Below are 16,454 nucleotides of genomic sequence, written 5' to 3' on the forward strand. Positions count from 1 at the left end.
TTGAAAATTTCATTGTCATGTTTTAAATTTCACTTTGCCAGCCTATACTCATTATTTAATTAAATTTCTTTGTGTAACTGTTAAATGACAACACTCCCATTTTCTGCAGAACATATTTATTCTTTCATAAGCATATTCAAAAAATAAAACATACAGCCAGATCAAACACTTTTTGAAGTAAAAAATGAATTCCTGCAAAAGAAATAAAGAAAATGAAAATAACACAGTGACACTGTTATATAATTACATTAATTTTATACACACATGAAATACAATATATAAATATACCAGTACGCACTACTTTATACACTTTTCTGAAAGAATTGAAAATAATCTAGGGTAATTGCCTCAGTTTCTGTATTTTGTTCTCGGACATATCAAGGGGAACTTAAATATTTGTATAAACATTTTTCTGCCCTTATTTGTCTTAGAAACTAATGTTCCTCAAGGTCACAGAGTATGAAAAAATCTTAACTGTAGAAAAAATTGATCCGACATCCTACAATAATTTCACAGCATGCTTTTAAGTTAAAAAAGACAGAACAAGTGAAAGGAATTATACTAATTTTGTTTCTGTACTCAATCAGAAGAAAATATTTATTAATATTGTGGATAATAATAATTTATACAAACTGGCATTTGTAATGAAAGTTTATAAGTTTTTTTCATTTTTTTTTTTTTTTGCTTTAAAATGCTAAAATCGTTTTTGAAATATTTAAATACCAGAAAAAAAACAAAAACAACCAAACACAAAAAAAGCAAAATGTTTTGTCAAAACCCAATAGAGTAGAAAGTGAAGTAATAATAAAAACTGTGAAATCATTGGCAGTTTCCATGGAATTGCATTTAACTTTTAGCCTACTGTTGGCAACTGATTTTGCCTTTGCAACCAGTGCAGACCTAGATCAGCCTGCACTGTTTGCTATTCAGTCAGTAAATTTTTAGTGAATACCCCTCAGGATAATAAGTGGTACTGAATTGAATGATGGACTAGTCCATTTTAGGAATTTAGCAGGGTAAAGGTAAAATATTAAATAAAATGACTTGAAATAAAAAAAGAAAATGTATCAAGTAACTGTCCCATCCTTTATGATAGACCTCAAAAAGATTTAAGTACCACTTCTATTTCAGTTCCTATGCATGTTTTGCTACATGTCATACTTATAAATTATAAATTGCTTTGTAAACTGAAGAACCACTTGTAATAAAATACTGTACTTTCACAGTCATAAAAATCATTTTGAACAACAGATTTATGATCACATAGAAATCTTTGCAAGGCACTTTATGCATTGTGTTATAAAATCACAAATTGTGTCAAATGGCAGGAAAGTTTCACTTTCACAATGTTATAAGATAAGGCCAGTATATCTAATTCTGTTGGTTATTATGTCAGACCACAATAACACTTCTAAGTCCACAGACATATTTGCAGCACATTTTTAAATTCTCAGAATGTCATCAATCAAAATGAACTGTAAAGAACAATATTAGAAATCTTGAACATTCAATATCTTTTTGAACTTTTACAATGTAAGAAATCATGAAACTTTTTGAACTTTTGCAATGTTAGAAATCATGAAAATTCAATATCTTTTTGAACTAAATCATGAAACTTTTTGAACTTTTGCAATATTAGAAATAATGAAAATTCAATATGTTTTTGAACTTTTACAATGTAAGAAATCATGAAACTTTTTGAACTTTTGCAATATTAGAAATCATGAAAATTCAATATCTTTTTGAACTGTTGCAATGTAAGAAATCATGAAACTTTTTGAACTTTTGCAATGTTAGAAATCATGAAAATTCAATATCTTTTTGAACTAAATCATAAAACTTTTTGAACTTTTGCAATGTTAGAAATCATGAAAATTCAATATCTTTTTGAACTTTTGAAATGTAAGAAATCATGAAACTTTTTGAACTTTTGCAATGTTAGAAATCATGAAAATTCAATATCTTTTTGAACTAAATCATAAAACTTTTTGAACTTTTGCAATGTTAGAAATCATGCAAATTCAATATCTTTTTGAACTTTTACAATGTTAGAAATCATGAAAATTCAATATCTTTTTGAACTTTTGCAATGTCAGAAATCGTGAACATTCATTAAGACAATATCTTTTTGAACTTTTGCATTGTAAGAAATCATGAACCTTCAATATCTTTTTGAACTTTTGAAATGTCAGAAATCATGAACATTCATTACCCCTTTGACTTTTATAATGTCGGCTTTCATGATAATTCAGTATCATTTGGAATTTTTTAAAGGTCAGATAATTATATCATAAAGTTTAGTTAGAAATAACTTTGAACTGTGACTGCTTAAGAAATCTTTTAAAATGACAAAATTATAAATGATAAATATCACTTTAAACTTGTAAATTGTCAGAAGTGTTGAATTTCAATTTCATATCAAGTTACTGTGAAAATGTCAAAAATCATGTGATTATAATATCAGATATCATGCTAAACTGTGAAAATGTCAGTAATCATAAATTTTCATTATTGCTTTCAATTGTTAAGAAGGGCATATACTTTAGATAAGTTTAAAAATCAGACATTATGTATTTCCAGTATCACTTTAAAGTGTTCATATGTCAGAGACCATACAAAATGTCAGATATAGTGTTGTGTCAGAATCAGTTTAATTTCTTAAGTGTCAGAAATAATGTAATTTTAGTACAGCTTATAGAACTGCTGCTATGTAAAAAAAACCATAGAATTTTGATTTCATTTTGAATTTCTTAAGTGCCAGAAATAATGTGATTTTAGTATCTCTTAGAATATTGCAAAAAGGTTCTTCCAATATCTTTTTTTTTATTCAATTTATGAAATGTCATAAAAATGAATTTCAGTATCATTTTTACAAAAAACTTATGTAATTTTGACATCACTTTGATTTCTTTGAATGTTAGAAATAATGTAATTTCAATATCTATTTTGCAATGTCAAAAATCATGTATTGATTTCCTGCAATGCTAGAAATACTTAAATTCTTGTATCCTCGGAACTGTTTGCATGACAGAAACTATGTAATTGCAATATCACTTTGAGCTGTTATACTCTCCAGAGACCCTGCCACACCATTCTGGACAAAATGCTTGGCTGGTTGTCTTGGAGTAGATGAACATAATAGATCTGTAGCAAACTTGTTTGAAAACTTCTCAGGATCCTTGTCAAAGGTCAAGGTCGATGGCAAAACACTTTTTCCAGAGCAATGTTTATAACTATTTATCACATACAATTTATCTCTGTCTTTCTCCTCCATTTCATTGTAAGGTTTGCTGTTCATATACTTTAATCTTGGCTTAAATGTGTATTTCCCTAAACCATGTACCCTTGATTCATTGCTATATATTTCAACACCAGGATTAATGGCCAAGTTTCTTCTACAATTGTCATGGGAATTTCCAGAATCATCAGTTTTAAGGTAATTTCCTTCATATGTTTGTTCATGGTTATTTACCTGAAAATAATTGTCATTGCATTCACTGTTCACAGGCAGGTAATGCGTCGGCTTAAGTTTTCTAGAGCTGTCAGTTTTTCCTTTTGACATCTCGTTTGATTTGCTGTATAAAGGTGCAGCTTCAATACCAGGGGTTATGTAACTCGTTCGTAATGGTTCTTTTGCTTTAAAATAGCCAAACAGAAGAATGTTAATAACTACTACAGCAATACATGACATAAAGAGAACCAAAATATTGTGTTAGTAATATTTTCGACACTTTGAAGTAATGTCAAATTGTCATACTCTGAGTAAAATCTCAGTTTTATGGTCATAAAAGGTTTCAGTTTTGGATTTTTAAATATTTATTATGAAGGCATAAAAATGGTTAATACCTGACTGGGATTCCCTGGACGTGTTATTTTTCTGTCTCCTCGTGATAAAGATATACAGCAGAATGGCCATAAGAATACAAACAAACACACAGACGGACGCTATAGTAACCACCACAGGAATAGGTAACCCCTCTTCCACAGAAGAATTAACTTTACTTAAATTCTCTGTCACTGCACGGGTTTGTGTTTCCACTGCTGAAATTTAAGTTTTGAAGTTTTTTTAGATATATTTATTCATTATAGTCAAAAGAAAAATCTGGTTCAAGAGTATTTTCCTTAAATCATTTTTTTTCACTATTTTACATCTATAAGAAACTTGGGCTCTTCGTTTTAACAAGTGTTGTCAGCTCCATAAAAGAGGGAAAGTCTGTTAACAAAGCACATTCTGAAAGAGTAGCTGGTGTGTATGTTTGTGTTGGGGGATAGTTTTCAGTGTGGATAGGGACTGATTGGGTAAGAAGCAATACTGAGAAAAACAATAAAGTGAAACTGAAATTTATCAAATGAAAAAACGAGATGTGGTTGGGGATGGAATATTAAGAGACTATATCAAGAGACATAAATATGAGGGAAAAAAAGGTTTTGGGTTGGGCGAGGTTGGGTGTTGTATTGGGGACGATGGGATACTAACAGCCCATATAACAAAACAAGGAACTTGAAAAAATGAGGTCTGGAGGTGATGTGGGGCGGGGGTACTATGGGTAGAGGTGTAAGGGTTGGGCGGGGGAAGGATGATCGGATACTGAGAGACAATATAAAGAAACACAAGATGCAAAAAATGTTTTAGGGTGGATTGGAATGGGTTTGGGCGGTTACTGGGTTATTACGTGTGTGTGTGTGGGAGGGGGAGGGGGAGAAAGATACTTAGACAATACAGTATAACCTTTCCAGAGCGGCCCTATCTAAAGTAAAAACCTCTTTATAACAACCTCATTGAAATTTCCCTAAGCTGAAATATACAATCAAATACCTCTCAAGAACAACAACCTCTACATAACAGTCAATATTTGTATCTCCCAATAGGGTGTTGCTCTACAGAGGTTGTATCAATATCAGGCCACTAAAATATTTTTGAGGTGGGTGTTGATTGGGACGGGGAGGGTGTGGGTGACAGTTTACTTTGAGATAACATCAAGATACTATAGTAATGAGAAGTTGCAGGGTTCGGGGTGGTGGGGTGTGGGTAATGTTGGGGGAGGTGACGGGTTTATAAATATATGTGGAGAGGTGGGGTTGGGGTGGTGATGGCATACTTAAAAACAATATCAAGTAACACAAGAAGCTTACATTGAAAATTAAGTTGGTGAGATCAGGAGATGGGGGTAGTGGAGGTAATGTTGAGTCCGATCAGTAAAAAGTTGGAGGAGGGGAGTATATTCTTCTTGTCGTTGGTTCGCGACTACACTGTCAGACCAGTAGCCTCGATGAAAGTTGTGGTTTGCTGCAGATCCTCAATGCCTCCATACAGTTTCTGGTGGATTGAGGTATCTATCAGCCAAGTCGCAGCTCGCTCCTGGTCATGCCTTTTACATCTCTGAAGTATATGCTCCGCAGTCTGATCTTCACCACATGGACAAGTTGGCGATGATGTCAGTCTTTATTTCTTGTACATGTGAGCATTGAGCTTGTTGTGCTCTGAGCGGAGCCTGACCATCATCACTTGTTCAGACCAATCAAGGAGATGAAAAGCATCTTCCTCCATCCTTGGTCTCGTTAGTGCCTTGATGATGGTGACTTTCTCCTTGTAACTCGCAGGTTCTGTTGGTTGTTCTGACTGAGCTCCTAGCTTAGCCAGTTTGTCTGCCTCTTCATTGCCTGCAAGTCCACAATGGGATGGAATCCACTGAAGTGCTACTTTGCAGGTTATACTCAGGCTCTGCATTCTCCTGGCTAGCTGCGGAGCTTTATTGTTGACCAGAGCTTCCATGACAGAAGGTGCATCTATGAGAAAGACGACTGAGGATCTTTCTTCTGCCGAGTCTTCAACCATTGAGACGGCCTTCATGAGTGCTTCAGTCTCTGCCTTGTAATTGCTGCAGTGTTTTCCTGTGGCTGCATGTAGTGTTTCTCTCTTGCCAGATGGGTATTGAATGAAAACTCCTGCTCCTCCATCTTTGACGGCGCATGTGGCTGATCCGTCTGTATAGACATGAGTCCATGATTCCGGAGGATAGTCTTCATTGAACATAGCAAGTGTGAGGCCTTTCTGAATGCCTTCATCCTCTTGCTTCCCGCGGTCAAGACGAGGAACAACAAGTCTCACAGATCATTCGCTAGTGGGTTTATAATGCCTTCACTCCCTAGGGGAGTCGTTGGTATGCTCAGCTCAGTTTTGAACTCTCGGTTGAGTTTCTTTGCCTCATGTACGAAGCTGCTGCGTTTGAGCCGATTCTTTGTGTAGCCATCTAGCTTGGCTTTCATGGGATGGTCTTGAAAAGACCTGAACTTCTCTGCTTGAAGCAAACCTTTGCATGTCTTCTGTCTTGTAACGGCTGTGTGCCTGTTAGCTTCTCCAAGAAGGAGATTGGTGTAGACTTTGTAGCACCTGTCATGATCCGCAATGCTTGGTTCTGAACCTTGTCTAAAGCCTGTTGGATAGTTTTGGCAGTAGTGGGCCAGGCAGTTGAGCTATACTCTAAATGGGGTCTCACTGTTCCCTGATATACTGTCTTGAGTATTTGCTCATTTGCTCCCCACGTTGTTCCAGCAAGTTTGCGCATCATGGCAAGCTTCCTACGGGACTTCCCTTCTGCTTGACTAATGTGGGGCTTCCAGGTTAGCCGTTTGTCAAAGGTCACTCCGAGGTATTTTGCCTCGTCTGCTTCAATCAGCGAAGTATTTCCCATTTTGATTTTACCCGCCTTCTGCTTTGAGAATTGTGTCGTGGACGAGTTCTCTGTATTGATCGATACACACCAATCTTCAGCCCAAGCTGAAAGCTTGTTGATGGATTTTTGCATCCTGTATGTGGTTTTAGTGGCATGTTCTTCCTTACACCATAACACCAGATCGTCAGCGTAGAGAGCAGCCTTAACTCCTGTGTGGCATTGGTCTGCTGATGGGTCAAGTGTGGTATGCTGTGTGTTGTGTGCTTGTCACCTTCCGCTTTCAGCATCCACCGCTGGCTAGCCTTCTGGTGAAATAGGAGCCGAGTGCGTAAGTCTTCCCTGCCAGTACATAGCCTCTCTGAAGAGAAGCCCTTTTGCAGTGCCTCCCAGAAGGCGCTACACGGTAACTGAGCACCTTGCGGCCTCAGGCAGAACTGCAGGGGACTCGGAGGAGGTCTGCCCACAGACATGTCATGCCAGGCCCACCGGTGTGTGGACACGCCCTGATGCCTATAAACAGACCCCCAGCTATGGGACAAATAGCTCCTGTGTTCTCAGGATAGGGTTTTAACTCGGAACTAAGGGTGAGGTAACCCCGAAAGAAACCTAGAGAGTTGAAGACAGAGGTGCTGGGCCATTGGCACTCTCTTAACAGCACCATGCAATATCGCTATGACTACACAGCCATTCGGGGGAGTATATACATCGGGTATAAATAATAATAATAATAATAATAATAGTGTGACGGTGTATTTGGGTTGGGTTTGGGTAATGTGAAAGTAAGAGTTATACTGGTTAGGGGCAGATGATGGGGTTTTAAGAGAAGATACCTAGAAACATAAGAAAATAAAAAGTAAAAAAAAATGACAAGGGCGGACAGAATTTTGTTAGAAAAAAATGCCGAGTTTAAAATTTGGCATAATTTCATCAAAATGGAAGCAAGAGTCATGTAACCGATATCACTCAGCTGGTATTATCATTGCTTCATTCAGTTGTGCTAAGTTACAGCTTGCTGAGAATCTTTAACAATATATTTTCACACGTCGCCGACGCCGACTCCAGCGGTATAGCAATAGCTCTATAGACTTTCGTCATGGCGAGCTAAACTATGGTGTCTAAAAACATGGAAAATGTCTCGATCAAAATGTTTTGATCACGCATTTTACCATACTTTTGTTATTTCTGGCAATATATGCTTAACACCTTGATAAGCATTTAAAAATCCACGAATAAAAGAGTGACGATAATGTTGAGTACAGACGGGCGGACGACTGGCGCAACATGCTCCTAGTAGCAGGTCGGATGAGCTAAAACCCATAATGTCTGTCTTGTATTGCTAATGGACCTTTACCTTCCGTTTTATTTTTTACAAGACACTGATCCTCATCTTCACCGTATAGACATTGTTTAAGTCCATCACATTTTAACTCGAGCGGGATACAGTTTCCCACTGAGCACCGAAACTCTTAATCAGCTTTACATGCTGAAAAATAAGTTTAAAACAAGAGCTGTTACTATAAGTGACAAATGCCCCCGAAGCCTGCAAGAATGCTACAGCTGTATGCGCAAAAAAAAAAAAAAAAAAAAAAATCACACACCATTTGACCTTGGTCTTTACCTAATAGGCCCGGGACATAAGTGTGACACACCTCAAAATGGTTAACATTTGTGTCAAATTATTTTCAAATCCCTTGATAAATAACAGAGTTATAAACCAGACAAGAAACACATTTGACTTCTATTTGTGACCTTGACCTTGGAGCTAGGGGTCTGGGTCTTGTGAACGATACCTCATCTCATTATAGGGAACGTTTATGCCAAGTAATTCTAAAATCCCTCCATCAATGGCAGAGTAATGGACCGGACAAGAAACAGGCATGTAAACATTTAACCTCTAAGTGTGACCTTGATCATAGAACAAGGGGTCTTGATCTTGGCATGGCACGTTGTCTCATTATGAGGAACATTTATGCCAAATAATATCAAAATCTCTTGATGAATGGCAGAGTTATTGACCGGAAACGAAACAGACACTGTTAATCTTTGACTTTTAAGTGTGACCTTGACCTTAGAGCTAGGGGTCTGATTCTCGCGCATGACACGTCATCTCATTATGGTAAACATTTATGCCAAGTAATTTCAAAATTCCTTCATGGATGGCAGAGTTATGGACCGGACCCGAAGCAGACAATGTTAACCTTTGACCTCTGTGACCTTGACATTGGAGTTAGGGGTCTGGGTCTTGCGCATAACACGTCGTCTCATAATGATGAACATGTATGCCAAGTTATTTCAAAATCCCTTTACTGACGGAAGAGTTACAGCTCGACAATAATTTACCGGACGCAAGCACGCACGCACGCACGTACGGACAGTGCGATTTTAATTTGCCCACGTTCGGCAACAGATTATAAAGAATAGATTTTTCTGTAGATATGTATCCAGATTTTTTCTCTTGTTTTTTGTTTTTGTTTCGATTGTTTCCTGTATTTGCACATTCAATACCCTAAAGCTAGTTAGAACCGGGATAGCTCTGTTACATCTCAAAATGGTAGCAACGCATTTTGGTAGTTTCAGCCGAAAATTTGCAGCGGCAAAATGCGTTGCAAGGGTACATATGATTGTGTTAAGGATCATGGAATGGAACGTATTTTGTAGTTTTTTTTTCTACATCAGGGGCTGTACTCATTTTTACATTTCGCACAAAAGAGAGAGATAAAAGGAGGGAAGGAGGGAATGTTCCCCTCCAAAGCTTTAGTTTTGTATAAAAACAATCAAAATGTAGATTCCTGAGCGTGTGAAAAGGCCTCAAACGAGGCTCCCTATGCTCCATTGTATTGTTTTGTTCTTTTAATGTTCTAGTGTTGTTGGAGGGATAGTCCTCCTAGATTTTTGAAAGCACGGAAATGTTGAATTCTGTAAAACGAATTATAAATGTGAGGATGGCATGTGGGTCCTCCATATATATATTTATGTTTTTAAACATCCCACATAAACATAAACGTGAATTCTGTGCGTGTTTTAGGGGTCTTAGATAAATATTTCTGGCAAAAAAGATTTTCTCTTAAAAGGTGAGGGGTTTAGAGAGTCCACCACAGATATCTTTGAAACACAACGTAAAAGAATGGTAAAGTGTGGGCGTGGGCTCATTCGAATGATTTTCCAAAAACTAAATTCTCCCTGTGTCATGCGAACGACGCATCAAATAATTGTGATGAACATTTGTGCCAAGTTCCTTCAATATCTCTCGATGTATGTCAAAGTTAGATTTGCATTGACCTATCTCACGTGTGTTCGACTGACCCTACTTGACTGAATCTAGAGCCGTTGTATTGTCAAGGGCAAACGGTCAAGGTCGGATGAGAGACTAAGTTGCATCATGACTATCTTTGGAAAAATATTGTCCATTCTTCACAAAATATTCTTTTTGTTAATCATGAGATTATTATCAAAACCGTTTTGCATTGGATGTGTACATATTCAACACATTTTGGTGCTACATTTTTTGTAAACTACCAAAACTGCCGAATTTTGGTAGTGACTACCAAAATGCGTTACTACGATTTTGAGGTGAAACATAGCTCCGAAACGCCAGTGCAGAAATGGTGCGTTCGAGCGCCCACAGACTACTAAGACTAAAGGCATCTTTAACCGCATTTGATTTCTTATTTGGGTAACACTTGGTTAAAAACAGCGCATGCTCAAAGGCGTAACTTCCTTTGATTAACGTGTATAACTATCACTTCTCATGTTTCTTTGATATACTTCTGTCCAGTACATCGAATTGTACTGCCTACATAAATAATAAAACTGATGGTTGGGGTGTCGGACGGCCACATTTGGTATTAGGTTTGGACCTCACTGGTGTCACGACGTCGTACCTCCTAATATGATGCACGTGCCGAGTGTTTCCTGGGAGCGGAAATTAGTATAAAACAATTGTATAATACTCACGGCATTTTTTATCCCAAGGGATACAAATAACTCTATCACAGAGTCTGTATAGGTTCGGCTGTGAATAGCACAAATCCAATGGTTCTACCTGCATTTTACACCGTCAGTATGACCTGAAAATATACACATTAGTATATCAAAAGTTAGCACATCCTGGAAAAGTTAGACTGCATCAAGATCCACCAATCGATTAATTTGTGGAATTTTATGGTTTGTAAAATAATTTAAGGTCAATAACTCTGGTTAAAGAAGTGATCCTGACGAAAAAGCCCGTGCATCATCACCCTATAGTGATCTACATTTGTGTAAAGTTTCATAAATATCTATTAATAGCTTACTTAGATAAGTAAAATATCCCTACTTTTTACCAAATCAAGGAGTAAAATTATGCTTTCACTGGGTCAAGGGGGATAATACTACATGTGTGCAAAAGTCATGAGCTAGTCAGCCATTATGTGAGGTTTTTTGATTCTAATTAAATATAAGCATTTCCATTTTAACTATGTCAAGGGCGAAAACTCTGCAGTTACTGGATCAAGGGGGATAATACAATATGTGAGCTAATAAACGTGTGAGGTTTGGCGATTCTAGCTGAAATTCTTTTTTTATTAAAAGTCGCCTAATGATTTCATCCTACTGAGTACGGAAATTTGCCACCAAACTCTTCTGAAGACCATGTTCTTATTGATAATTAACCAACCGATTGGTAAATAGATAGAAACACTCCAAATGATCATGACCCAACTGATGTAAATTATTATAAGCTCTTTGTAGGTGCTTTGCGTAATTACGTTTTTTGCGGCCTTGGCGTGTTTCAGACAGATCACTTGGCTAAACAAGGAACAGTCATTTCTCGAACAAGAAAAGTGCGACCCGTAGTTGTCATAATGTATGTTATTCTCATTAAATTAATGTTGCAGCATGTCGTGTTGGCTTATATAACTTGTACGACATGCTGCATCACCTAAAGTTTTTGATACGCCTGTATCACAGGATAAGGTTTGATTCGTCGGAACCTGTTTCGACACATGCCTTACATTTGTATTCTAAAAACCTGCATTCGAACCAGCCAGTCCCCAGGTCTATATCATACGTCGTTGTACGTAACTGGCGATTTTGTGAAACCTCCAACATCTGAATATATTAAAGGACACTACGAGAAATAGGCAATAAATATATATTGTAGCAATACATTCATTTAAAATAATTCTGTACATTTCGACATCCACTGGCCCAGTTTAATACCGGTTTTAGGCTTATCTGAACCAAGTCCAGAAAAAAAGCCCGTACCGTGTTTTATAAGGCATCACTGTCAGGGGTTAAGTGGGGTTCAAACCCGCGACCTTTAGGGTGGTCGGCCAGTACGTTATTTCTAAAATCTAAATCTCACCTGATATTAAATTAAATACTGTCCAGTAAGTTTGAAAAAAGATACCGTAGAAACATTAACATCTATTATCCTGTCAAATTGTCACTACTTGAATGCATGTGTTTAACTGTATAACATTTCCATAATTTGTTCAATACATGCCCTGAATAACTGATTGACTTTAAAATAACTGAATAAATTGACTTTATAATATAGTTTAACTTTCGCCATCTAACTTTTAGCATATAAAGTCAACAAATTTAATCCAATTATAATACAAACGAAGTATCCGGTGAAGTCTTTTTACCTTTTCACTATGAAAGAGTACTTCTATGAAAGTAAACTATTTTACATATGTGATTTTAAGTTAATATTTTAGATAAATATTTGTTTCTGTTCCTCTAAACGGGTCATTGTTATCAAGGACCATAAATTACATATACAACGAGCAGAAGCAGCCATTCAAATCAACATTTAATTTATTTCATAAAAAATATAACAAGATGGCTATATCTCCGAAAAGAATAGAATAAAATACAAGCGCTTTTCGGCCATGACGGCCATGACATTTAAAAATACATTTTTTTCTTGTGATTCTGTCGACAGTACGAATATGCATAAGTCAATATAATGGATATTTTAAAGCCTTTCCAAGAAGCTATCTTACCCTTTGTTTGGTGGAAATATCAAAAAAAAAATGTCTTAAACATTATAATTTATATTCGTTCACATAGAAATTAATTTATATTCGTTCACATAGAAGTTAAGTCAGAATTTGCCCTACCTCCAACGTGACCTCAAAGACGGGTAAGGTAAATAGTAAAAAGGTTGTTAATATAGTGATCGAATCGGTTTCTGTGATCTAAATATACAGTAGATCTATCTGGCATGAAACAAGCGCGATCTAGCGAGCGCTGTGTGCTTGAAAATGCTCAGCCTCTGAAGCCAGTGTAATTCATTCGGACCTGAAGTACATTCGCGGTCATAGTTCGATTTGATTCCCAGTTAAACAAAGGAGAGGTTCAAGCTCTGTATATTCTGCGATAAACAACGGGAACGAGGGCATTATAACGTCAATTATGACGTCAAATTGCCGCATGGCGTCCGGTTCATTGCTCCTTGGGTAAATGAAGTCAAGCATAATATTTGTTAAAATATTTCAATGATCATGTAGTGATTCAATTCCTACGCATCTGAATTTGATTATTTGTTAGTTGAAGAAGTAAATGTTGACTACGAACGATAAATATACTGTTACTCAAATAGTTTATTCTGGTGTAAAGTGAGAAAAGAAACCACGCGATAAATTTTATATCAGTCATATCGCGAATGATCAAATAAAAGATGTATAAATTTTGTCCGTGAAATGAAATTCGGGTAAACATAAATAATTAAAGTACTGTTGTGCTCCTGAAACGAAAATACACTTAACTTGACGGAAGAGAAAGTTAAACTGTTATCCTATATCTTTACCTTGTTCGTTAATAATATGTGCCATATGTGTATATGGAACAGGTGCTTGACCGTTGATCTGTTAAGTTGTTATATTGTCATGAAACAAAAATTATAGCGTTTAGTAAATTTATAACATGACTCCCTGTATGAATCGCCGGTCCATATGCGCTATATGACCCGTCTATATATAGTCGACATAATTTGTTTACTGGGCTAATAAAGTCAAAAATTTAAAAAAATCTATTGTTATGTAATAAACACTTACTGAATGGCATGCAGTAAACAGTAGCCTAAAAACTATCTGACAGTACCTTTTCACAATAGTTCCTAATAAGTTTTAGTAATTTACGTAACTCCGCTTCAAAATAATGACATCCGGAGATTTCGTTTCCAAGTTTCTTATCAATCATCGTTATTGAAACATTGTTTCTGATCTTTGATCTCTCTCAAGTCAATATGGTAGAACAATTTTTTAAACGTTCATGGTAACCTTACTTGAATTTTAAACAGCATTTGTTATGAATGATTAGGCCTACAACAGGATCAATGTATTTCCTTACTTACTGAATAAATTTAAATTTTTAATACCAAGTTTTATAAATACTGGAATTCTGATAATGATGTTGTTTACGTTACGTGGAAAACTTTAAAAAAGAACATTTTAAGTATAAATACCAGCGTAATAATTTGAGAATCAGACCTGTTATCACGAAAATTCTGCAGGCTCGAACTGTCAAAAAGTATGGAATCATGAAAAATGCAAATTTTCTAACTCTTGTGCCTTCTTTCTTGAAATGTGACGGTTCTAATGGTCAAACACGTGTAAAACAGTCATGAATATTACATACACTTGAATAAAATGTTGCTTTTGGGGGAAAGATTGGCATGAAATAATCGGGAATGGGGTTGCGCCCCGGGAATGGAGTTTCGCGTATACATTATATATTCAAATAGTCCTTTTTACATTCCAGTAGCTTTTACAATGTCATTGTTTCCTGCTTATGTTATTTACTTATTTTTATTCAATAACTTTTTGTAGCCAATGTCCTTAGCAGTTTACGGCCAACACTATGCTGAAAGTACACATAAAGATCATCCATTGGAATGTTTGCAAAAAAATACAGTCAACGCAGACACTAAGTATTTGCTATTCATACTGAGGTTAAAAACATGTACCATTTGCCTCAAGGACTTTGTCTTCGAATGTTCTTAATCGGCATCAGAGCGGGAAACATGGTGTTGGCATTTTTGGGTTTAGCGCCGTTTCCAACGGTGTTTCAGTTAAGTTTGGGTGGGCAGTTAACCTAGCCAGAGATTCGGAACTCTTAGTAACCTGCTTTCCGTATGTGCCAACTTCTCCACATGAACCAGAGTTGGAGGACAAATGATTTTAGACTCAATGTCTTTTATCATAGCGGAGACCATACGCCTCACCGGAGGATCGAACTCATAACCCTGCGATACGTGGATCTGCTCTCTCCTGAATATGTTTGAACTGTCTTGGGACTGTTTTGTGGAAATTGTTATGGTATTATGCCATGCAGATGCCCTTATGCGCTTTGTATTAAAAATAAACTGAAACTGAAAAAAACCTAATTATTGCTGTTAACACGATGTCACACGTGTCAAAAAATGCACAAAATAAAATTACGAAGTTGTTACGTGCCGAAATATGTACAGAAATATGTATTTGTTTACAAATCTGCGACTACAGTCTGAAAGTACATACAATTGTCTGCAAATTGATATGCATAAGTCTAACATTGAATATAAATTAAATTTATCACACCAAAATTCCAAAATCTAGCCGAAATGTCACAACCGTGAAATTAGTGTAACGTCGACGTTATGTTTGAAAACTAAATAACGTATACGCATTAAAATTGTATCCGAACATTGCAATATAATTTACTGTCTGATAAATAATTTGATCGAATAAGCATCATTCGACATCTATATCAAAATATTTCTTTTAAATGTCGGAACGATATGATTATTGAAAACTGTAGCCCAAACACCCCAAGTAATCCCTGTAACGCCAAAGCGGTTTAAAACGACAGTAGCTTCAGTTACGCTAATGTACGCCAACAATGAGCGTAACGTCTGTTACGTATACTTGAGATCTGTGTAGCAACATTTCAGCAGAAAGACATCTTGCAACAACAATTCACCGACAGAAGAGTGTCCAGAAATACAGACAAACTTTACTAACAGCACACCTTAACCATGGAATATGAGATTTATGTAAATGCAGTCAGCGGCATTTGGTCAAGGTTACCATTTGTTTGTCTGCTAATTGTCATATAATTATGCAAATGATATAGACAATGATAATAGCGCGGTTTGAAATATAGTACTTATGCATGTTTTCCTCATGACTATGTTTCCATTATAATTACACTAACATTTCTAAGGTCCACTGTACAATTGGTAGGTAGGTACAATGATACAATACGTGTCTTTCTTTATCTCCGATGGAATTCAAATCATTGTCCCATTCTTCTTGAGATAATTCAGGCAATTATTTCCATTGAAACGATACAGTTATACACCAACTTGTTTTGCAGTCAAATACGTGACAGAAAAGTTTGACATTATGATGTAATACGAGCAACTCCATTCCCGGGGCGCAACCCCATTCCCGATGATTTTTTGTCAATTCTGTTCCCATAAGCAGGATTTGAAGCAAATATTTGTGATAATCGTTACTTTATAACAGCTGAGTTATCATAAAAAGCATCAGATGTCCTCAGATTAGGCATATGAGGTCAGAAACCGCCATTTTTGTTGATTTCATATTTTTTTCACACTTCGTTTCGCCAGAGATTTTTATGATAAAACAGCCGAATCATAAATTACAAATCAGATATTTTACACATATGATGTATTATCATATTTGTGTCGAACAGCATTTTGCTTTTTTCGAGAAAAATTATTCTTGTCTCATACTAAGCAAATGCGATGAAAACATACATAAAAATAAGAGTCAAGTACCAATCACG

The 16,454-nt window shown here is 36.2% G+C and overlaps 1 protein-coding gene across 3 annotated transcripts in view; it reads right to left on the bottom strand.

Moving 5' to 3' along the window:
* Positions 1 to 2,814: 2,814 nt before the first annotated feature.
* Positions 2,815 to 16,454, bottom strand: part of LOC123548705 (uncharacterized) — a 33,696-nt gene continuing 20,056 nt past the window's right edge. For 2 of the 3 annotated variants that reach the window (XM_045336204.2, XM_045336203.2), the window contains exons 2-4: positions 10,629 to 10,741; positions 3,847 to 4,041; positions 2,815 to 3,636 (exon numbers count right to left, since the gene is read on the bottom strand). In XM_045336204.2, the coding sequence (XP_045192139.2) occupies positions 3,035 to 3,636; positions 3,847 to 4,041; positions 10,629 to 10,722 (891 nt within the window). In that variant the 5' untranslated portion in view covers positions 10,723 to 10,741 and the 3' untranslated portion in view covers positions 2,815 to 3,034. The remainder of the gene's footprint in view (positions 3,637 to 3,846; positions 4,042 to 10,628; positions 10,742 to 16,454) is intronic. The other variant, XM_045336206.2, reaches the window with a different exon arrangement.

The sequence above is a fragment of the Mercenaria mercenaria genome, chromosome 6 (genome assembly GCF_021730395.1).
Source record: "Mercenaria mercenaria strain notata chromosome 6, MADL_Memer_1, whole genome shotgun sequence".
NCBI classification, from domain to species: Eukaryota; Metazoa; Mollusca; class Bivalvia; order Venerida; family Veneridae; genus Mercenaria; species Mercenaria mercenaria.